The sequence below is a fragment of the Mobula birostris genome, chromosome 12 (genome assembly GCF_030028105.1).
Source record: "Mobula birostris isolate sMobBir1 chromosome 12, sMobBir1.hap1, whole genome shotgun sequence".
In the NCBI taxonomy this organism is placed as follows: Eukaryota; Metazoa; Chordata; class Chondrichthyes; order Myliobatiformes; family Myliobatidae; genus Mobula; species Mobula birostris.
In genome coordinates, this window is record NC_092381.1 from 52,810,926 (window position 1) to 52,836,080 (window position 25,155).

Sequence of the window (25,155 nt, forward strand, 5' to 3'; positions counted from 1 at the left end):
ATTCATTTGTCTCCTAATACCTCAAAGCCTTTCTATGGTCTCCAAGTCACAATTTAGGAGGTTAGTGGAATGCTTTCTACTTCTTAGATTAGCAGAGCTTTCACAATACTTCAGCACCATCCAGGACAAAGTCACTCATTTGATTTATATTCGTGGCAAAGCAGGGTTCAACCTTAAATGTTGACAAATCCTATCCTCCCATGGTTGCTGCTTGACATGGTGAGTTCTTCCAATAGATTGTTTATTGCCTTAAATATTTATTCCCTGTACTCTGGGCATATGGGAGCTGCAGAGTGGACCGCCTACAAAATCTATAGTGAGTACTCACCTCAGCAATTCTCATAGGACTTTCATAACTTCTGAGCTCAACTGTCTAGAAGGCTAAATGGATCAGGGACATGAGGACACCACTACCTTCAGCTTTCCCTACAAGTCACACACTGCATTTATTTTATAGCTATTATGTAAAATAAATTTCCAAAAATAGCACAGATAAGGAGGTAATTCAAATTGATACATATATGGTGAGATTATACACTAATTAAATGGATGTATTGCAATGTAGCACAGTGTAATGCTTTGTCATCAACTGAGTTTCTTCTATGTCGAACAATCAAAATGATTTGAGAAATATGTTAAAGATTCCTGCAGTTCTCAGAGTTCAGTTAAACTGAGAATCTGTGAAGAAATATTGGTGAAGCAAACAGTAGTGTCAGTGGGGACAAAATTGTGCTGTTCCATTCTCTCTTTGGATGCCTACTTTTTAATATTGGAAAAGGCCTTAAAGCCAAATCTGGCACACAAAAGAAATCAACCATCTTGGCATCCTTTATAATTAATTTGGGATTTAGAAAGCTAACTATTCAGGGTGAAGTACAAATGTAATGAAAGAACAACTCCAAAATACTCTGCCTAAGGAAATTCAGCCATCTGGTATGTGTGTGTATTTAACATTTAAATAATGTAGCAGGATAAAACAGTCTGAACTGTGTGCCAATAAATGGGGCAAATTGCATTTATCATTTGTATCTAAAATAGTATAGAATGTAATCACTTTAAGTGCCCCAAATGTTCCCTATCCTATCAAAGCAATAATGTAAAATTCAAGAGCGATGCTGTTCTCCTGATTGCAAGCGTTTTATTAACGGTATATTTGCTCTCAAATACAGATAAATTCTTACAATTTAGAAGTCAATAATTGTTAAAGTAACATTAAAACATCAATGTGCCGTTCTATTATCATTAATAACATAATTATGTCCTTAGAAAACTAACAATGTTTTTGGTATGTGAAAAATAAATTTTCTGTGAAATGGAGGTATAAACTTGTTTCTGATAATTGTGGACCTGCAGCTCAGAAATGCTCTAATTTGTTACTAATTGGTACTAAATTTATAATTTTGCACAGTTGGGTTCATTTTCATTTTGCAGTTGTGTAAATTGTGTGACAGGAGACAGCAGCCTTTTTCATATCTCTCCCAACTTTTATTCTCATTGACTGCTACAGTTTGCCACTGCTGACTCACCATCACATAAGATTGAGACCAAATTCAGAATAGCCTCAAGCTCACTGGCACAGAAACTAGAAGTGCAGTTGGACATTGTAGATGGTATCTTCAAGCCCAAGGACTTGAGACAAACTGGGAGAAAAAGTGAGAATTTAAATGCTAAGGACAACAGAGTTGAGATATGAGTACCATTAGGTTCATTGCTTTTCAAACTGATCTATGAGAATGAGATGGTATATGCCTCCTCAGTTGTTCTGTTTTCCTTGAGACATGGTGGATCTTCCAATCCAAAAATACCTTGTGTAATTTAGAACTAGATGTCAGAGATTTAGGGTGAAAGGATAAATGTTTAAGGAGAACTTGAGGGGGAGCTTCTTCACTGAGGGTGATCTGAGAGTGGAATGAACTGCCAGCGGAAGTGGTAGACACTGAAGAGAAGTTTGGATAGGTATGTGGCTGAGAGGGGAACAGTGGGCTATGGTTCAGGTGCAGCTAGATAGGATTAGGCAGAAGACCAGGTCGGCATGGACTAGATTGGTCACAAGGCCTGCTTCTGAGCTCTAGTACTCTATTAGTAAATCTGGTAATTCTTATCAGATCAGTCCTGATTCTTATACATTAAAAGGACTGCAAATGTTGGAAATCCTAAATTTAAAAAAACAAACAAACAGAAAACATAACACAGATCAGGAAGCATGTGTGGAAGTGGAAACAGTGTTTGGATTTCAGTCAAGGTTCTTGGTTGAGAAGCCAAGAGTCTCATCACAGGCGCTAATGATGGCAGACTTCAGGGCTGTTCAGATGCTGTGGACACTCCACCATCAGGTTATCTCTGAGATACTGCTTTGTGAGGTGCCTGAAAGCTTCAACTATGATCTTATGACAACATTTCTATTGTAAGTGTTTTAACATGTTTCGAAGTACACGTGATATATACATTTGAATCTTGAGTCTTTGAGGCAAGGTTAATGAAGATAACAGAGTGGATTAAGTGGTGGTCAGTCATACTGTTGTCAGATTCTGACATGGCGTGGTGATGTGGACAACTTTGTGGTCTCTTGTTCAGAGGAGGATGTAATCCATCAAGAGCCTGAGTGTTGCCATGGAGTCTTTTTACTTTGGGAATATTATTTCTTTACAGATCTCACATGGCTTACCTTTATACTGCTGAAAGCAAACACATTCAATGATGAATTGTCTTCCACAACGTTTTTTCAAATATGTGCAGAAATTCACTTTACATTTCAGATATCTACAAATCTTTCTTGAGAGCAGTGTTCAGAATTTGAAATTTGAAAAAAAAAACAACTGTCTAAATATTCATTTCTCTTACAGCTGCAAATTGAAGTGAAAATTGAGATGAAAAGGAAAATATTCATGTGAGACACAGGACTTGGGAACCGAATGACAAACATTCAAACACATCCCAGTTTACTAACCCTACTGGACTGCCTTCAGGCATGTGGATTCTCCTGCAAGTAATCTTATTTCAACCAGATCTTCTGCACAAAATGGGAAAATATTACAAATCTTGTATTTAATATTTTTCTAGCCTACAATTCTTATAAACACTGATCTCATCTGATATTTACTTGAAAGATGACTGGTCTAAAGAAGTTATCTTTTCAAATGAAGATGTTTCTAATTTTGTTGGCACTGCTAAAATTATGCATTGAACAACTAAAAGCAGATAGACTTGTTCAACTGAATGGAGGGATTATAGTTGGCAGGGGACAATATTCATTTGTGACAGATAATGACCTGCAGTTCAACATACCTAAGGCTAAAGATTCCTGCAAGGTAGAAGTTGTTCTGAATGAGCCAGTAACTCAACGTGTTGGCAAGTTAACTCCTCAGGTAGGTGGGCTAAATTTCATTAAAACCACTCTTCTTAGAACTAAGATCAAAAGAACATGTGTGTTTTTCCTCTGAGTACATTTTTGGGTAAAAAAGCAAGTTGTATTTGTTTTCTCAAGTTGCATTATTTTCAAATTTTGGAGCTTAATTGCAGCCCACTTGATTGGAAGCCCATCCAGAACCATTCATACATTTTGCTACTGAAGCAGCAGTACGTTATACTATTTGCAGCAACTCACCAAGGTTCTTTAGAGAACAGCTTCTAAAACTAGCCAGGAGGACAAGGACAGCAAAAACATGGAAACACTAAGACCCAGAAGAGACCTCCAAGTCACTTACCATCCTGACTTTGAAATACATTGCTGTTCTTTCACTATTGCTGGATCAAGATTCTTCAAAGTCTACTGAGATTTAAGAAAGCAAATCACTATCACTTTCTCAAGGACAATTAAGGATAGGCAATAAAATGCTGAAAGCCACATCGGTTAAATGAATAAAAATATTAATTTCATCCAAGTATCTAGAGAAGAAGATAATTTTTTCTGGTAATCAGATTCCCTATGATTGCCATTTAGATAAACAATTTTTACACTTATGAAATAAAACAAATGATATCACAAATATCAGACTTCCTTTGTTCTTTTAGGATCTGTGATAATCATCCCCATTGGATCTAAACAGAAAAAAAATTAATTTTGGATGGTTTGGTTTAGATCATCAAGAAACCATGATGCCACTTTGGATAGATGTGACACTTGAATTCAATTTTAACTTAATTGTTAGCACTTATCTGGAGTTGAACACAACACAGGACGTGCAATTTGGTGTATGTTTGTATTGAGTGACAAGGATTTCATCAGGTACAGCGTAGAAGATTTGAATATAACATTAGTGTACTTTGTGTCATCCTTCACAAAGTAAATGCAATTGAAAAATAATGTAAAATAAATATAGATAATGAGGAGTGTGCTATAAGAACATGCTACAACTGCTTAGTTGATGTGGCAGTGTAGATTGGTGACCCAATTGTTACTGAAGCCATGAAGTTGAGAGGTATGGTGGTCTTCTAGTCCAGGGATGAGTAGTACGGAGTAAACTGAGGTGGGGGATTTGGGTGCTTGCAGCCATTCTTTTTACATGAGAAAGTGGAAGTAGAGTCTACGATGTTCCAACATTGGTCTGGTGGGATTGTAAAATGTTGCAGATGCTCCTGCATTTAAGTTGTTGGAAGGTGAGTGGGAAACAGTGGAGAGAAAGAAGGCACCTCGATGGGTGGAAAAAGATTAGGGGCCATGTGGTAAGGGAAATTTAAAGAGTTTAATGGAATATGATTTTGCAGGCCTAGGCCCTCCTGAGAACAGGGATATTGAGCGGGTACATTTAATGTGGTGAGTGCTCCTGTTTCCTACCACATCCCAAAGTTATGATGGTGTTGTGGAGGGATCATTCAGGTCTACCAAACTGGTGCTAAGGGAATAAGGCCATGGGATCCAGGAGTGCCCAACAATGGCACTTAAATAGGCAAGGCATAGAAGGATATAGTCTTAAAATAGGCAAATAATGGAGATGGGCAAAAAGGCTGGTGTGGATATATGGGTCAAAGGGTCCATTTCTATCTTGTTCAATTCTTTAATGAACACTGCAAGACAAAATGCTTCACCATACACAGCAACGCTTCAAAGAGACTGTTACATGGTGACATGCATGCCCATGCAAAAGAAAATGTCAGAGAGCAAGGTGACTCAGGTAGAACTTGCCTGACTGAAATTTCCAAATAACGTGATCTGATCTTGTCATGATCATGCTTCATTATCAACAACGACTTAATATTGAAATACATAAACCTGTAAACAAAAATAAAAATCTGATTACTAGGCAGATGGTGCAACATCGGTGAAGGTATTAGCAGAATCTACTCGTGATGTTGTGCTGTGGCTGTCTTAACATCAGCTTGAATAGAGCATTCATCGTGGTGCACGGGCGAGCAGTTAATCTCTGCGGCAGTCTGTGTGGAGGTTATCCTTCCTGCAGCTGCATGAGCTTCTGCCCTGTGCCCTACATCGCAAAGGTATGCTGATAGATCAACTACTACTACTACTACATCGACTAAGGCCTAAGTAAGGCATTGATCAACTGGCTGTTGTAAATTCCCCTTGGTGAAGGTGAGTAGCAATAAAAAGAATCAAAAAGGGTGATGATAAGCACATGAGAGAGAATAAATTACAAGATAGTAGGGAATAATAAAAAAAAGTTGTTAGATTGATGAGGCTGCATAGAATAATAAGAGGTGTAATTGGATTGAAGGAATCCAACAGGGGCCAAATGGCCTTCTGCTGCATTATGATAAATAATATTCATTACAGAAGTTTCCCATTTTATCTAAATTGCAACTGATGATCTACTTGACCTGGGAATGCTTAATACTAAAGAGTCAAATCTGAGATCATATCACTGTTCCCTGTTCTGCCTTCACTAAGCTTTCTTTTAAAGAAAATGAAAATGCATCTACAATACATATATGTGAATCCTAGCACCCACCATCCTTTGAGATAAATTGGTTCTACTGATTCTGACCATTTCATCTCAGACTGAATTAAGGCAAATACTCAATTTCGGGATCATGAGAAATCCTTTTCTGCAGAAACTTACAGTTGTCCCTTAAATGGAACAGATTATGGACATGAAGAAATTTGGGTTATTAAAGAATATAAGAGTGAAGAGAGAAAGTGAGGTTGAAATACAAAATATTGAGTTATATCTTTGCTACTTTTACTGTTAAACAGAATACTCAGTGATAAAAATGTTTGAACCAAATATCTAAAGTTCTAAGCTCGTTAAAATTGAAATTAAATTAATAGTGATGTTGATGAAAAATAAAAACAAAAAATGCTCATTAATGGCTATTTTTGAACAGGTTTTTGACTGTCATTTCCTCCCCTATGAGGTGAAGTACACTCATAATGGCTGCCCATTACTCAAGGAGGATAATGTGATGTTAAGAGTTTACAGGTAATCTAAATAATTGTGTTTTATCTTTAGAATGAACTCTTCACTCAATCATTTATGACTAATTCAGATATGCTTAAATTTCCAAGATTGAAGTGTGAAGATGGGACAGCACTGGATAGGTTGAAATTGGATAAGGAATATGTGTACTCAGTACATTAACCATACTGTGTATTTGTAGTTAAAGGTGACAAACCAGAACAGTGGTCACTCTCAAACATTATCCCAGTCCCCAAGTCTGGATCCCTCACAAAGGCAGATAACTACCGCGGTATCAGCTTGACCTGCATCTTAGCAAAGTTATACAATCGGATGATCTTGAACAGGATTCGCACTGCCATTGACCCTAAGCTAAGATTCAATCAGAATGGTTCTCGGCAGAAGCACACAACAGTAATGCAAATACTTGCTCTCCGTAGGATCATCGAGGAATTCAAGAAGAGCAACCTACCAGCTGTGCTTACTTACATCGGTTTTCGCAAAGCTTTTGACTCCATTCACTGAGATAAAATGCTGAAGATCCTGAAAGCTTATAGTGTGCCAGACCATCTACTGAGAGCAATAGAGTCCAGCTATACCAAAACCATGGTGAAAGCTGTATCACCAGATGGAGAAACAGCAGTGTTCGAGCTCCTAGCTGGTGTGTTGCAAGGAGGCGCTCTGGCACCCTACATCTTTATAATCGTCCTTGATTACGCTCTGCGTCAAGCTACCAAAGATCATGACAAGCTTGGTTTTACCATAAAACCAGGGCGAACCAAAAGGGTCAGACCAGTTACGCTCACTGATCTCGATTTTGTAGATGACATAGTCCTGCTCTCTGACCAGATGGAGGAGGCACAGCAGCTGCTGACAAAAGTGGACATTGAGTGCTATAAAGTTGGACTTCACCTGAATGCTAAAAAGACAGAGTACATGACGTTTAACTGCGTCGAATGTACTCTGAAGGCCGTAGAGAATGATACCAATAAGAAAGTCTTTGACTACAAGTACCTCGGATCAAGAATGATGAGTTCGGAGAAGGACATAAAGATATGGAAGGTGCTGGTGTGGAGGGCTATGAACGACATGAAGGAAATCTGGAAGTCGAACCTGACCAGAGAGCTTAAAAAGAGGATTTTCATAGCGGTCATAGAGTCCATTCTCACGTACGGATGCGAGACGTGGACACTCACCAGGATGATGTGGAAGTCTCTAGATGGTTGCTATACACGAATGCTCCGGATGGCTCTTGACATGAGTTGGCAACAGCACATGATGAACGTCGAGCTCTATGACAACCTACTGATGCTCTCCACTAAAATCGAGGCAAGAAGACTGCAACTAGCGGGGCACTGTCTACGCCACCCCGAGCTACCTGCCAGCCTAGCCATCATATGGGAGCCTAAGTACGGGAGGATGAACCCTGGGCGCCCTCCCATAACAATGGTCAACACGCTCCTAGAAGACAGTGGCACGGCTAATGTAGATGAACTGAACACACTGATGAGGGAGAGGGAGAAGTGGAGAGTCTGTCATCGTGCCCAACGCCGGCCCCCTAGGCCTGAGTCAACGTAGTAGTATTTGTAGCTCCAAGTTCAGAGAACAGAACCACCCGTTATCTTTTTTTATACCTTGAAATTAGTTGCATGCTTAGTTGACCTGAAACCTTATCCATACCCACTCCTCAGTTCCTCAAAGGATGCTAGTGTCAATAAAGAAATTAACAAGTACCATTTTATGCTTTCACTAGCAGCACCAAGGTGAACTTTAGTATTCCCAGTGTCTACCCATTTCAACTTGACTTCCTATTCCCACACTGACATGTCTGTCCACAGCTGCTCCGCTGCCACAATGAAGCCAAATGCAGGTTGGAGTGGAGGAACAACACATCATACCGTATGGGTTGTCTCCAATCTGATGACATTAACAATAATTTTTCTAGCTTCTGGTAACCACTTGCCACTGTTTCCTCCTTCTCCCATTTGCTTTTCCTCCATTTTGGTGGCCTCTCACATCTTTCCTTCTCCTTCCTTGCCCTAATGACCTGTCAATTACCTCCCGCAGTTCCCCACCTCCTTTGCTTTATTCCACAATTCTCTCCTATCAGATTCCTTCTTCAGCCCTTTACCTCTTCTCCCTCAACTAGTCTTACCCATCACCTGCTGGCTTGTACTCCTTCCCCTCCCCACCTTATTATTTTGGCTTCTGCACCCTTCCTTTTCAGTCCTGATGAAGAATCTTGGCTTAAAACATCAACTGTTTATCTCCCTCATCGATGCTGCCTGACCACTGATTTTCTCCAACATTTTGTGTGTGCTGCAGAACTTTAGCAGTAAAACTCCCATTTCTTGCCTCCAACAATGTAGCTCTGTTTCAGCCTGATTCTTATACCTGCTGATACACCACGGGGCATTTCATTTCTCACCCGGGTAGTCACGGGTGAGATTCCCAATTATTTAGAAAATGAACAATTCTGTGCTGTTATTACAAACGTATAAGCCAACTAGAAACTTTGATAGTTTTCAATCTCAACTAATATAGAACCATTCCTACTAAAGTTTCAATGCAGGTATAATTTCCAATTGCTTTCTGGCCATTCAGATTTTTATATCTTACCCCAAAGTTGTTTCAATTATAAACAGCAACATAGCAATTAGTGTCATTGAACCAAGTGTACTTGAAAGTATGACCACAGTGTCACTTAAATTCTAATTTCATTCACAAGTTCTGTCTTTGGTGCATTTCAAACGCGATTGGCTCTCGCTTTTAAGGCAACATCTCATTCTTTTCAAGCAAGTCTGTCTAACAGTGTTCACATAATGTTTGATCATTTTGGTACTTTGAAAAGGAAGAGTGGATTTTGTGTAAAAAGGGAAGATGTGATGTTTAGGCATGCTGTATACATCATCCTAATCTTGAAGTTGCATATTGACAGTTAACAAACACTGTATTTGTCTGAAATTATCTACTTCAATTCTTTGTCATTGAGGAAGATTTTCACTGTTTCTAACTTGAAGTACTGTAACTCCCTCCACATAATTTTTGTTAACACTGGATCCCCTAAGCCACTGTTGTTATGTTAGTCAGTCTTGTGAACCATTGTATTATCTGAACTGCTTACAAGGGAGACATAACTTCAGAGGAGGCACAGTAGTATAGCGGCTAGGAAAAAGCTTTACAGCACCAGCAATCAGGGTCAAATCCAGCCACTGTCTGTAAGGAGTTTATATGTTCTTCCTGTGATCATGTGGGTTTTCCCCGGGTGTTCAGCCTTCCTCCTACATTCCAAAGACATACAGATCAGGAAGGGTTAGCAAATTGTGGCCACGTTATATTGGCACTGGAAGCATGGTGACACATCTGGGCTGCTCCCAGCACTTATTCGAACTAAGTTGGTTGTAGACGCAAAATGACTTATTTCAGTGAATCAATGATTTGATGTACATGTAACAAACAAAGCTAACCTAATCATAACTTTTCAGATAAAAATGCTTATTGGATCAAAGGATTGTGTTTTGTGTCAAGTATAAACTTCCCTTCATTTCAGGCAGCCACTGATAGCTTACATGTTGCTAGCAATGACCCTTCGGTGTATGGCGTTAAAGTTATAATACTAGTAAACTGAAAGGACCAGCTATAATGTGGAGTTGTGGGTTCAAATTCCATTATAACAACTGGGAATTTATTCATTAAATAACTTTGAAATTAAAATTTGACAATATTACTCACTTTGGCTTCCTCAGGAAAGAAAATATATTGCCTGAACTTTCTATGACTTCCAGTTACACAGTAATGTTACTAGTTCTATGAAATGACTCAAGGTTCAAGGTTCAAAATAAATGCATTATCAAAGTACATATATGTCAGCATATACAACCCTGGGCTTCATTTTCTTGTGGGCATGTACAGTAAATCTAAGAAACACAATAGACTCAATAAAAGACTACACCCAACAGGATGGAAAAACAACCGCTGTGTAAAAGACAAACTGTGCAAATACAAAATAAATAATAAAAATAATACAAAAAAATAATAAACAATAAATATTGAGAACATGAGATGAAGAATCTTTAAAAGTGAGTCCATAAATTGTGGGAACAGTTCAGTGATGGGGTGAGAGAAGCTGAGTGAAGTCATCCCTACTGGTTCAAAAGGTAATAACTGTTTCTAACCTGCTGGTGTGGCTCCTGAGGTCCCTGTATCTTCCTGATGAGAACAATGAGAAGAGGGAGTGGCCTGGGTGGTGGGGGTCCTAGATGATAGAGGCTGCCTTCCTGTAACAGCAGTCCATGTAGATGTTCTCACTAGTGGAGAGGGCTTTACCCATGAAGGACTGGACCGTATCCACTAGGTTTTGTAGGATTTTCTGTTCAAGGGCATTGGTGTTTCCATACCAGAATGTGGTGCAACCAGTCTATATACTCTTCACCACACATCTATAAAAGTTTGTCGAAATTTTAGATGTCATGCCAAATCTTCACAAACTTTGAAAGAAATAGAAGCACTGCTGTGCTTTCTTCGTAATTGCACTTATGTGCTGGACCTAGGACAGGCCCTTTGAAAAGATAACCCAATGAATTTAAAGTTACTGACCCTCTCCACCTCTGATCCCCCGATGAGCGATGGCGCATCGACATCTGGTTTCCTCCTCCTGAAGTTAATAATCAGTTCCTTTTGTATTGCTGCTATTAAGTGAGCGGTTGCTGTGGTACCACTCAGCTGGATTTTCTATCTCCTTCCTGCATGGTGATTTGTTACTACCTTGGACTTGGCCAAAAACAGTGGCATCATAAGTAAACTTAAATGTAGCACTGGAGCTCTGGTTAGCCATACTCTTATTAATACAAGGGGTGATTGATAAGTTTATGGCCTAAGGTAGAAGGAGTCGATTTTAGAAAACCTAGCACATTCATTTTTCAACATAGTCCCCTCCTACATCAACACACTTAGTCCAGCGGTCATGGAGCATGTGGATCTCTTCTTTGTAGAAGTCAGCGTCTTGGACCTCCAGAAAGTGGTCGACAGCAGGGGCGATTGATAAGTTCGTAGCCTAAGGCAGAAGGAGATGAGTTATACAGCTCTCGTTACATGCACGTGCAGTTCAACTCTTTGAGTGATTATGCAGAAAACTTGAAGTTAGTAACTCAATTCCTTCTACCTTAGGCCACAAACTTATCAATCACCCCTGCTGTGGACCACTTTCTAGAGGTCCAAGACGCCAACTTCTACAAAGAAGGGATCCGTATGCTCCATGACCGCTGGACTAAGTGTGTAAATGTAAGGGGGGACTATGTTGAAAAATAAATGTGCTAGGTTTTCTAAAACTGGCTCCTTCTACCTTAGGCCACGAATTTATCAATCACCCCTCGTAGATAGCAGGTAGAGGAGGGCACTAGGCTCACAGCCTTGTGGTGCACCTGTGCTGATGGAGATTTTGGAGGACTTTTTTTCCCCAATCCGAAATGACTGAGGTTTGTAAGTGAGGAAGTCAAAGATCCAATTAAACAAGGAGGTATTGAGATCAACTTCTTGAAGCTTATTGATTAGATTTGAGGGGATGCTATTACTGAGTACTCAGCACACCACTCAGAAACAGTTTGGGATGGATTACAAATACTGACTTTGCACTTAGGTGTGTTTGAAGCCACATATTAATGTAGTTACAGATTAAGATTGCACTTAGATGCTGAAACTCTAAAATTGCTGATTTCACTTGGTCAATAATGATGTCTTTAGGGACATGGTACTTCACTAATTAGAAGGCAGAAGGTGTACAGATGACTAACATTTAACTTATTTCTTTTAACTTTCAGATTCACTGAATCCCAGACTTCTATGGAAACATTTTTTTTGAACGTGAAAATTACAGAACCTATATCCAGTCTCATCAGGTTTGGATTAGTTGGGCTTCAGGTGCAACAATTTTATGGAATATCAAATCCCATTGACAAAAGTGTTGTATCTTTCAAGTACAATGTAAACAAAGTAGGTGAAATTTGTACAGTAACAATCCTATCAACTGAAGTTCTCCTTCCAGCCCATGGCCAGCTGGTTACTCATGATGCTGGGCACCTTGGAGCTGCACAGAAGCAACATACTACAAAAGGTATTTGCCATTTAAAGCTAAAATTATATTTTCTGAAGAACAGGAAATATTTACCGGGATCATATGATACTCAGTAGATGGCAATTAAATAAAGAGATTTGGGGAAAATCTGGAAGAAAATTTGCATAATTATAGTAAATAATATGCAGATACATTAACCACATGCATCTATTCAATCATGAAAATTGATATTTATGTTACTGTGCATTAAGTGCTATTGACAATTTTAATTCTTCAGTAAGACAGGCTGGAGGTTCATGTCCCAACAGCAAGGTGTGCCCCTCTGGTATTAAAGAAATGCGATTCTTAAAGACTAACTGTGAAGATTTCTTATCAATGGGACTGAAGTATCAGCATCTCAGTCCACCTTCTCCTGAGACTGACTACATTCCAATTAGAGTAGAGGTCAGAGATCAAAGGAGCAGATTTCCACTTCAGGTACTTATTTCAAGTTAATCAAAGGAGTGTGTAAATTTAAATGTGATAGCTTATTATTAAGAAAGCATTGACTGAGATTTTTAGTCTGTAATTCAGAGCATTTTTTTCTACCAACTATACACAAAGTACAGTCAAATGGACTCTATTTCCAACTATTTAACCTTCTGTGGTAATTCCCTGATTTCCAACAGAAATCTGTAAAACTCTACTCTCAATTGATTTATTTAACGATCCACATTTCCTTACTACCCAGCCCTCATTTGATGCGGTCCATTAAACAGTTATTTTCTCCTCACTTCCTTGCCAGCAGCAAAACTTAAATAGGTACAGGAAGTTCACTGTGGTGGCAGAAGATAACTGCTTGCAGTGACATTAAGAGGTAAAGGGCAGTTAAAGAATTTGATGAGACAAGAATTGTGAATGTTTTTGGAATGTTTTACAAAGTGTCTCAACTTATTAACCTCTGCTGTGATTGAAGAAGAATAATTAAAGAGAAAAGAAACCTAAGGTATGGAATAAAATCTATAGGCAAGTGTTTTGAAGAATCCAAAGGATCGTCTTTTATTGAATGACTTCTGAAAAGGTATTTGTGAAAATGATTGCCTGTTGGGTCAATGTATGACACACATTGCAGCACCCTTTTAAAAAAAAGAAGTGTGCATCAACATTTTTTCTTAGGGTTAATTGGCATTCTCATTGAATGAGGCAGCTTTACCTTGCATGGTAATTGAATGTCAAGGCTGGAAATGATACAGGTTTGTAATTAATTTTCTGTTGCCCTGTCTCGTGTAAAGATATTTCCCTAGCCATTGTGAGAAACATCAATGTACATCGTTAGTTTGTTACACAGGGAATGCGAGCTGTTAGTCAGTATTTCTCTAATTGAAAGATGTTCTGCATTTGTTGTTTTCCTGCAGCAGTATCCAAGCGGTTATTAAGAGGTCTTAACATGATTTTATGCAGCCATTGAATTTACCTTCTTTGTAATACATCTTCTGCATACTTTAACCCTTCCTAAAATGCGGATTGATTAGCGATGAGATTACAATGATATAAGCACAGAATGGTTAATTTGTATCCCTCCATACCTGGAAATCTGAAGTAAATCATAAGATACTGGAAATATTCAGCAGGTTAGACATTGTCTGCCAAAAGAAAAAATGAGTTAACATTTCAGGTTGATGGAACGTTTTCTCTCTCTATCAGTCTTTAAAATGACTTAAATGAATGATGGAATCCTCTTGTTAAAACTCTAATATGTGTAATTGTGTTGAGGAGATTACACATTCTGGCAAAAAATTATTTCTACTCTTGATGATGAGAACCTAAGTGACAGCAGAAAACAAAATTATCACAATAGTAAAAAATAACTGAAGTTTTGTAGCTTTCAATTTACTTACTCATACCCGTTCATGAAGTTAATCTTCATAACTAGGACCAAAGTAATGTTTGATACCCATTATTCCTTTGGAAAATGTGAATGTGTTTTGCACTTAAAATATTGGGATATTGAATAACTGATTGAAACATTCTCAGTTCAGTTTTAAAGTGAAGGTTTCCTTCTTGAAGTGAAGTGTTTGGTACTCTGCTTTTATGAATTTTAGCAGAATCTTGAAAATGATATTTTTTAAAAGTAAGCAGTGAAAAATCAGAATATTCTTTGACAGGTAGAGAATGCTTGGCTTCAAGTTGTCATAAAAGGTGCAATACAAAATCAGAAACCAAAAGCAGCCTTCATGTCAATGTACATCCTGGAGGTTGATCAATTCATCTTGACACCAATGAACATTGCCACAATTGATGCAGAGGATGATGAGACCCCAAAGGACAGGTTGATTTTCAACATCACCAAGCCTCCTGATGAAGGGTACCTAACTCACTTGGACGATCATACTAAACCCATCATTTCATTCAGCTGGCAGGATTTATATGAAATTAAGATAGCGTACCAACCACCTAACACTAGCCATCCTGAAAGAAGGAATTATGAGGTATGTTGAATCATTTTATTTCTTGAGTTTCAAAAATGTGTGTCTAGGAACAGAATTCTCTTCTGTCTTTGTTTTTATCTGTGAATATCCTGTTCAATGTTTCCTTCCATTTTTCTGGATTCTCACTATGGCTGGCATTTCCTCAGAGTAATTCCCATTTCAGTCCCATAACTTAACAAATTGGAAATTTAGTTTACACATGACAAAACTATTCCCTACTCTAGCTCATACTTTGATAAGATCTGAAGGTAGTAAAATATCTAATCTCCCTCAATTTTCTTCCTTCCAAAATCTTTAGGTTTTAAAGTAAGTTACTGTTTGGAAGATTGTGATCAATACCCCTTGTAATTTTCCTATATTACCTATATTATGCTACTATTATAGAACTTCTAAAAAGTTATATACTTGTGTTATTCAGGTAGATTCCTCACTTTATAAAAAACAATCATGTTTTGTTTCCACTGATATAACAAAGAATGAATATTTTATACATGTCAGATCAGTATTTAGAGTTGATATATTGTGCAAGTTTCCTGGAATCCTGGAATGGAAGTATAATTGCGGGATATAGTTTTCATTTTCAATTTTTTTGCCTGTGTGTTTGCTAATTTCATCCTTCTAGTTGCCAACACAAAGTACAAAATGTTAAAAAATTTCCACTCTTTCCTATTTTGGTAAGAAGAAAAATGTATTGTAAGCAAATGCATCTAAAGATCTTTTGATGTTCAGTGTAGGTGTTCATGCTTGTTTTTTTTTGTATATCTTAGGTTGAGTTTAAGGCTATCGATACATTTTTTATGGCCAGTGCTTCCATCGTTGTTCACTTTTCTATCAGAACAGCAGATACTAATGCACCAAGGGTTTCTTGGAATATGGGTATGTGTTATGAGATTGGTGTTTATTTTTATGTTTAAATTTTAATTTGAATGTCAAAATAGCTTTACTAGCCTGTTTCTATTCCAATTTATTTGCAATGTGCAATGGATTCTGGTTAATTGGGACATATCAGATGCAGTACATTTTGCCAAATTAAGTGGCTGCCTCAATTAGCTGAAGTTCCATGGAAATAGTTAAAAAGGTATAAAAAGACAAAATGAATAATGATTAATGTATTTAAATGAAATACAGAACAAATTAGAACACTACCAATATCACTATAGTACTATAAAACTGTGTGTTGGTTCCCAATAATTATTGATGTAGGAATTCATTCAGTGTACCCTGCCATGTTCATTTGATTGACTGTAAGTCAACAAATTCAGTGCAAACATCTCGTACAGGTAATAGACTGTCTTCATACAATGCTTTCAATGATTATGTTCTCTAAATCCTCATTTTCATTGTAACATTCAAGATGATTGTCAATGCCTTCAAATTCTTCATAGGTCCTAAGTACTGGAAATCATTTATTTTCACTCCTGGCTGTATCTGGTACATGAAACCGCCGTGAGCAAAACAGTTGCAAATTGTCTTACTGCTTATTTCTCACCATTTATCAGTGACAAGTATCGCTGCCATTTGAACACCGACACGTGAAACTGACTCTATTTAGAAACTGTTTGCTGTAAGTATGGTGTAATGTCTAACAGTCGCACAAGTGCACCTGACTGATGCTAGTTAGAAACTAGTTGGCAACAGTTTCATGTTGCAATTAAGCGACATAGTGGCCCAAATAAGTGAAGGGAATCCCAGCTAGCTTCTCAATTAGTTTTTGTTCTTTGAGTTGCCCCACATAAATAACTGCCCGATTAATAGATGGTCCAATTAACCGGAATCCATTGAGTTATGAATCCTGTGACTACATTACAATTGTATCACTGAATTAATATAGTTGCATGAACTACTCAATTTCTCCTCTGCTCCCAACTGGCCAATAATTGGTTTCCGTATTCCTGGACCATAGATTACAGACCTTTATCATTCCCCACTGTGCTGTTGAACATGAATCAAGAATTGAAATTATACTCGTGCACACATGAAACATGCACAAATGGGAAAAGCTCCACAGGTTGGGGCTAAGGGTGGACACCAGGTGCAGAATCAAGTTCTGTTAGGCATTATGAAAATTCAAGCTTCAAATGAAAATAGAGAAATTTAGCCTAACCTTGTTCAAACAATGTGAAATTTCTCTTTGATATCTTTAAGCTAATGAAGAAATTAGTTTTGAGAGTTATCAACTTAATTGCCAGTTACAAGGCAACCTTCATTCCTAATCATTCATCTTCTACTTAAATTTGTTTCATTAGATATAAATGCTTTAAAAACCCAGTTACCTGTGTGCTCTGCACCAAAATAAAAGGCTAAAGCCCCTGTGCATCAGTGGAATCTGAAACTCTTTTTCTCAAAAATGTACTGAACTTTCTCATCCTGCACTAATGAACATTGATTTGTCTTGTTGAAGCTCTCGGCTGCCACAAGTCAAATTGACAGACATCACTAGGTTTTTACCTTAGGACTCATTCATATTCTTTCCTCTTTTGTTTTTGATTTGAAACAATAATGTGAACTTGTGTAACATGTTTAATGTATAAAATGTTGCAAAGCATTATACAGGAGTATTACCAAGTTATGTCTCAGGACAGTGTAATTGACTTTGTATATGAATCATTGATAGTCAATAGGCAGGTTCCACAAGTGGAGTCATCTTGTCAGAATGATATAGAGGCCTGGCAAGAGTACATTGAGAATATCATGCATTGGTATGAAGTTTCCTCCTATAGAGGGTACAGTACAGGAAATTATCAGACATTTACCAGATTGGTTCCTGTTGATGCGATGATAGGGAGTGAACAGTTGTCATTTAATGAGAGATACAACAGAATGTGCCGATACTCTCTTGAATGAAATTTGATCTTATTGCAACATTCTGAATTCTAGCATGTGACACATGTTCAGAAACATGGATCACAGTCTGAAAATACAAGGTCAACCGTTCAAAGTACACAATAAAGAAACTGGGGAGTGAATCTTCAAAATTCTCAACCCACATGGGCTGTGGAGGCCCAGAACCAAGAATATTCCACACAGAAATTGATGGATTTTTAGATATAAAGGAATCGAAAGAGTAAGGGTTAGTTGAAGAGAGTTGTATTGAATAAAAGATCGGCCATAAGATGAGTGAATTGATATACTCCCACTCATTTCATGTTCTTATGAAAGTTACAAGTTTATGGTACAAGTAGCTTTAGTGTTCTAATATTGAGTTGGAGGAAATCTCTGCCTGTTCATTATGGGATAATGGACAAGGAGTATACTGTAAGAAAGTAAAGATAGGGAGTAGGGTAGAGAGCTGGGTTTAATCTATCTGCTTCTGTAAATTGATACCTTAAAGATATTAGTGAAAAGTAAATGAAGATGGGAATTAAGGGAAGGCATGTGATAGATTAGTGGGTGTCGCCAGAAGTAAACCAAGGGCAGAAAAATAAGGAATTGGATGTACTTCCTGAGTTGTGGTTGGATGGATATTTGTGAGTCCAGGCAAGTATGATTTCTGCTAATCGGATGAGCATTGAATGGCATTAAGGAGGACTATGTGAGTCAGTGGAATGTGAACAACAAATAATACAATAAGTAGCCAATCACAAACACAAGAGATTCTGAAGATGCTGGAAATCCAGAGCAGCACACACAAAATATTGGAAGAACTCAGCAGGTCAGGCAGCATCTGTGGAGGGGAATAAGCAGTCAATGTTTCAAGCTGAGACTCTTCATTAAGATCCTGGCCCAGAACATTGACTGCTTATTCCTCTTGATAAATTTCCGTGCTGTATCTCAATAAATTAAACAAACAAATACATAAATAAACAAACAAACCCCATCTGTAATAGTAGCAGTGGGAGATGTCAGGCTCTATAAATTGGTAAGGACAAGAAACTGTCCATGAATGTTGACTGGAACTTGTGTAAAGGGAGAGAGATTACAGGAGGAGAGGATTTCAATAAAATTAGAGGACAGAGGTGGAGGTTAAAATCTCTGCGAATAAGAGGTTGCTTAGCCCAGAAGCTGAAGGAGGAAAATGGTGAGGATATTTCAGTGTTTATAAATCCTATGTGATTAGCAGATGGTTAGTACAAGATAGGGAATTTAAACGAGAAGTGATGGGGGGAGCAAATATATTAAATATTGCTCTTATGGCTCTTATGAGGAGGAGAAGATGGTGGCACGTCAGCAGCGCGCGCGGCCTCTCCGGTGATTGATATCTGTAATCTGTCAAATAGGGGACCTTGCAGAATTCTGATTTGATGGAGACAGACATGCTAGAGTATGGAGAAACATCTGGAAAACTTCTGAAGTGCCCACTTTGCTGCCGCTACTACTGTGTGGTAACCGGAATCTCTGGAGCAGAAGGCCCCGAATCCTCGGCTTTGCTTGTTTCAGCATCCGGGGCTAGGTCGAAGGCGCTTGGCAGAGGATGGCGCTCAGGAGGCTGTACCGGAGGCTCGAAGTTTTCGGACGGACGGACTCAGTGTCAGCTGTGGTCGGTTGCTTCCAGAGTATTGGTGTGTTGACGGTGCCTGGAGGTTTATGGCAGGGAGTTTCTCCCTTTTGCTGCCGCTATCAGGGACTCGGGAGTCGATTGACTCGGGGACTTTGAGACTATTTTTACCGTGCCGATGGTTTGTTCTTCATCAAATTATGGTATTGCCTTGCACTGCTGTAACTATACGTTATAATTATGTGGTTCTATCAGTGTTAGTCTTTGGTTTGTCCTGTTTTCTGTGATATCACTCCAGAGAAACATTGTATCATTTCTTAATGCATGTATGCAATTCTAAATGACAATAAAAGAGGACTGACTGTTCTCATAATCTAATCTAATCTAATCTTCTGCTTTTATTGTAATCTGCAGCCAGTAATTTCCCTTTAAGCAAAGTACTTTTGAACCATCTTAATCAACTAGAGATTGTAAGATCTTCTGAACTCAGTGGGTTTAACTCTCAAGCATGCAGGCATGACACCTTTAAGCAGACATTGCCATGGCCAGAAGAGAGATGGGAGGGGAGGACTCCAAACCAGGCTGGGATGCAGAGAAATGAAACTCCCTCTACCCAGCATCTTGTTAGCAAACTTACAGCTAGTGGAGAACAAGATTGAGGACCTAAGGGCTCTGTTGTAGGGAAATGAGAAATTGCTGTGCTTTGTTTCATGAGACATAGCTCACTCCAGACACACTGTATGCAAAAGCTTCTTGATACACAGGATGGACTGAATTGCTGATTCTGAGAAGGCAAGAGGTGGGGGTCTGTGTTTCATGATATATTCTTTGTGGTGCTTGGACATGGTGGTTTTGTAGTACTCTTGTTCCCCTAATTTGGAACATCCAACAGTTAAGTGTGGATGGTTCTGTTCACCAAGAGAGTTCACTTCCTTGATCCTGACCACAGTTTACATACCGCCAAAATCTGATGTTAATCAGGCACTCCAGTTGTTGAATGCCGACAACACCAAACAAAAAGCAACCACCCTGACACATTTCAAATCACAGTCAGGGACTTCAATCAAGTTTGTTTGAAGAAATTTCTGTCCAATTATCATCAGCAAATAATCTGCAGCACCAGGAGTCCCAATGTGCTCAGCCACTGCAATACTACAATAAGGACTACATACTGTTCCATGCCTAGACTATATTTTCGGAAATTTGATCACCCCACCTGGGTGGCCTTCTCCTACCTGCATACAGACAGAGGCTAAAGAGAAGGATGCAGAGATAAGGCCAACAAAGAAGTGAGCATGGGAGGAAAAAGACCAGCTAAGGGATTGCTTGGATTCAGTGGACTAGGTCATGTTCAAGGACTCATCTGTGGTTCTGATTGAACACTCCATGGTTGTCATGGACTTTATAAAAACAGTCGTAGTTGAGTGTGTTCCCACAAAATCATTCAGTCTTCCCCTAACCTGAAGTCCTGGATGAACCATAAGATCCCCAATCTTTTGAGGACCCAATCAGAAGTGTTCAGGTCTGGTGACGAAGTAAAATAGAAGAAGCCCAGGTACAACCTCCAGAAAACCATCTCGCATTGAGTGGCAATTCTGGACCGAACTTGATTTAATGAAGGATGCGCAACTGCTGTGACAGGGCTTGAATGCTGTTACCTCTTACAAAGTGAATCCAAGTGACAAGATTTCACTCCCAGATAAGCACAATGCCTTTTATGCTCGCTTTGACAGTCAAAGCATGGAAGAACTTTCTGAACTGCCACAGCCTCTGATGACCCTCTGATTTCAGTCCCTGAGGCCAACGTAATAACATCCTTCAGGAGGGTGGGCCCATGAAAAGCATCCAGCCCTAATGGGATAACTGGCCAAGTAATAAAGACCAGTACTCAATACCTTGATCAACTGGTGTTCAACGATACCCTTAACCTCTTTCTTGGCTGTCTGAGGTACCCACCTGCTCTACTCCCTTTATATTTATTGAGTGTGAAGCTAAGCACTACTCCAATGCCATATTCAAGTTTGCCAATGACACTGCTTTTGTAGGTCAAATCAAAGGTGGTGATAACACCCAAGACTTTGACAAACTTCTATAGATGCGTAGTGAAGAGTATATGGACTGGTTGCATCACATTCTGGTATGGAAACACTAATGCCCTTGAAAGGAAAATTCTACAAAACATAGTGGATACAATCCAATTCATCATGGGTAAAGCCCTCTCCATCCCTGAGCACAACTACAGAGAGTGCTATCGCAGAAAAGGAGCATCTATCATCAAGGACACCACTACCCAGGCCATGCTCTCCTCTTGCTGCTGCCATTAGGAAGAAGGCGCAGGGGCCTTAGGACCCATGACCCCATGTTCAGGAGCTGTCTTTATCCTTCAATCAGCAGGCTCTTGAACTAGCAGGTATCATTTCACTCAACTGCACTTGCCCCATCACAGAACCGTTCCCACAACCTATGGACTCAGTTTCAAGGACTCTTCATCTTTTCTTCTCAATATTTTATTGCTTATTTTATTATTATTATCATCATCATTATTATTTCTTTTGTACATGCTCAGTTAGTTTCTTTGCTGATTGGTTGTCCATCCTGTTGGGTGCGGTCTTTCATCAATTCCATTATGTTTCTTGGATTTACTCTGACTGCCTACAAGAAAACGAATCTCAGGGTAGTATATGGTGACATATAGGTACTTTGATAATAAATTTACCTTGAACTTTGAATCATTCTGTGCTTGTTCTATCGTTCCTTAAAATGGTTATCAAGAATCTGTTTGCTTATTTTTCACTCTCAGTGCATGGCTTTGTTGGTGGGGCCAATATTTATTGTTTATTCCCTGTTATCCTGAAAAGCTGATGACATAACTTGATGCCTTTCTGGCCCATTGAGTCAAATACACTGATATGCACATATTGACCAGAAAACAGGATTACAACAGGTTGCTTTGCCTGAAGAACATCAGTGAACCAATTGGATTCAACGGCTTCATGTTTAATTTTAATATTATAACCTATGTAATTCCAGACTTATTTTGAGTTGAGTTAAAGTTATAAAGCTGCTCCATCTGGATTTCTATTACAGTGACATGGGATATCTGTAGTTAATGGTTGGAAACCTCCTATTAATGGCTTGCATTATTTCTAATCTGCGCAGGTCTGGACTTACTGGAAGGCCAGTCTCGAGCAATTACTTGGGATAATTTCCAGATAGTGGACAATGATAATATGAATGCTGTACGTATAATAGCAGTGGATGGTTTGCATCATGGATGGCTCACAGTTCGAGGTAAAAAGCACAGATATTAGCAATGATCTTTCTCCATGTTAAAAGCAATTAACATAAATACACTTCTGGAAAGTATTTGCACCAGAGGTGTCAATTAATCTGAGATAATATAATAATGCACATTTAATGCAATAATATTTCAAAAATCTTCATTAATATCAAACAAAACAACCTAAATATCAAAAATAAAACGGAAGCTTTACTGGTTTCAAGGAGTTGACTGCCAATACTGTATATAGTGAACCCTGATCTGCTACAGGGTGAAGTGTGGCAATAGAACTGGAGCTCATAACATGGGAATCAACTTATTGTTTTAAATAATCAGCCTGCTGAAAATCATGATATCAACATGAAATTCAAGTAAAGGCTGCTCAGCTGCTGAGCAGCACACTCATTCAGCTCTGGCTCTTGATCCCATGTGCTCTGCTGGGGAGATGGAGCAAGGTCTAATTGCTATGCTATTATTATTTGTCAATGTGATTAAAACTACTTGATTTTTTAATCCCATGTTACACAATTGAGCCAGCTAGGTAAATATTGTGGCTACAAGAGAAGGTTTCGGGGTGGATAACTTGCACGGAGTGATTCACCTTCTGATAAACCAAATTTTTTCCCACCACCTACACGGTACAGTCCAGCAGTGTGATTAAATATTCCTCACTTGCCCCGACAAGGGCAGTTCTGGCGATGCTTGACACCTTCCAAAACAAAGCAAACCACTAGATTAGAACCCTGTCTCCCAAACCAAACATTAATTCCTACCAAAACTGGCAAACATTAGCTGCTGTATGTGCCATCTTCAAGATGGACTGAAGTTAATTAGCTAGGTTATACCAATAACCCCTCCCAAATCTATGATCTCTGCCATCTAGGACAAAGGCAGCAGATGCCTGGGAACCCTCCAAGTCACATATCATCCTAACTTGGGAGTATATCACTATTTCTTCATTATTGCTGAACTTAAATCTTAGAATTCCACGCCCAACAGATTACGGGAGTACCTTCACTGAAATTACTTCTGTGGATCTAAAAGATGTCTCATTGCCAACTATTCCTGGACAATTAGGAATGGGTAATGAATGCTGAATGTTGCCAGCAAACTACAAATCTCAAAAAAATTAAGAAATTAAAAAAAGCACTTCAGTTTGCCAATATTTGAACATTTCCAGGCTGAAATAATATCACAGTTCTGATCTGACATTAAAGAAGGCCTTTTGCTATTATTTACAAACTGCTGTTTAAGTCCAAGTTGACATTTTCCAAATATGTTATTGTAGAGGTTGGGTGCACTGTTAAATATACTATATTGACATAAAATGGATGACAAATGGCATAAATCTTTAAAGCAACATTCATTGTAGTAGTCTCATATTTAATGGAAGTTCTCTGTTTTTCAACTTGTACAATCATCAGGCACCAAAGGATTCATGTGTAACATAAGAGACATTACAGATGGAGTTGTGCACTATCGCCATGATGACAGCGATACAACCAAAGATTATATTATATTCCAAATCTTTGATGGTAAACATGCAACAAGACACAAGTTTCCAATTAATATCTTGCCCAAAGATGACAGTCCTCCTTTCTTAATTAACAACCTTGCTATTGAACTAGCAGAAGGAGAGTCTAAATTAATAGAGGACCATATGCTGCTCTCTTCTGATCTGGATTCTAGCGACGATTACATTTTGTACAAGATTATCATTCTACCAAGAGCTGGAGAGATTGTGAAAAAAATGGCACCCGATCTACCAGGTAAGTGCAAATGGAACAAAAGACATTAAAGTGAAAAAGAATATTGTAATTCAGAAATATCAATGAGAATCTCAGAAAACAGTAGATATTTCTTCTATTCATGTTTTGTTTTGTTCATCCTGTTTTATAAGAACCATGTTATGTCAGAATAATCTTCCAGCAACCTTCTCAGAATTGTTTGTTTCCTAATGAGCCAAACTGTCACCTTCTGTTACTATATTCCTGAATTCATTTTGTAGATCCTTCAATTATCATTCCTGATAGGTTTCCTGTATTATCATTTTTGTCTTATTATGTTTATAACTTGAATAACTAATAATTCCAATTTTAAGCTATGTATGGCAAATCTGAAAAAATTACCAGCAGTCACTATTATCATTTAACCTAAGACACTATTATGTTACAATTACAGTGACATTATTATCATATACTACATACTATATATTATCTATTTTTACTTCACTATTTAATCTCTTTCTGGTGAAGAATGCTATTTAAGCCCATTGAGTGTTTGCTACTCTCAAAGTAATCCCATTCTCCCACTGACTTTGAACCTAATGGTGTGTACTTTCAAGCTTTTGTATCTTCTGTCCGATGGGAGGGGGCGAAGAGAGAATGTCCAGGGTAATGAGGTTTTTAATTACTCTGGCTGCTTTACTGAGACAGCCAGCATAATTAACCTACCACGATTTTGACAATTAATTATCAGTCCTATTGTTAACAGTAAAGATCATAGTTTGGACCAAAAACACTTCAGTTAGAATTTGAATTCTGTAGGCTGAA

General features: G+C 38.4%; 1 protein-coding gene across 3 annotated transcripts in view; it reads left to right on the forward strand.

Moving 5' to 3' along the window:
• The window catches only part of frem1b (Fras1 related extracellular matrix 1b), a 237,134-nt gene that overhangs the window by 22,527 nt on the left and 189,452 nt on the right, over positions 1-25,155 (forward strand). For all 3 annotated transcript variants that reach the window (XM_072274667.1, XM_072274668.1, XM_072274669.1), the window contains exons 2-9: positions 2,844-3,365; positions 6,280-6,374; positions 12,167-12,459; positions 12,698-12,897; positions 14,565-14,888; positions 15,656-15,764; positions 22,483-22,614; positions 24,028-24,372. In XM_072274667.1, coding sequence (XP_072130768.1) covers positions 3,108-3,365; positions 6,280-6,374; positions 12,167-12,459; positions 12,698-12,897; positions 14,565-14,888; positions 15,656-15,764; positions 22,483-22,614; positions 24,028-24,372 — 1,756 coding nt within the window. In that variant the 5' untranslated portion in view covers positions 2,844-3,107. The remainder of the gene's footprint in view (positions 1-2,843; positions 3,366-6,279; positions 6,375-12,166; positions 12,460-12,697; positions 12,898-14,564; positions 14,889-15,655; positions 15,765-22,482; positions 22,615-24,027; positions 24,373-25,155) is intronic.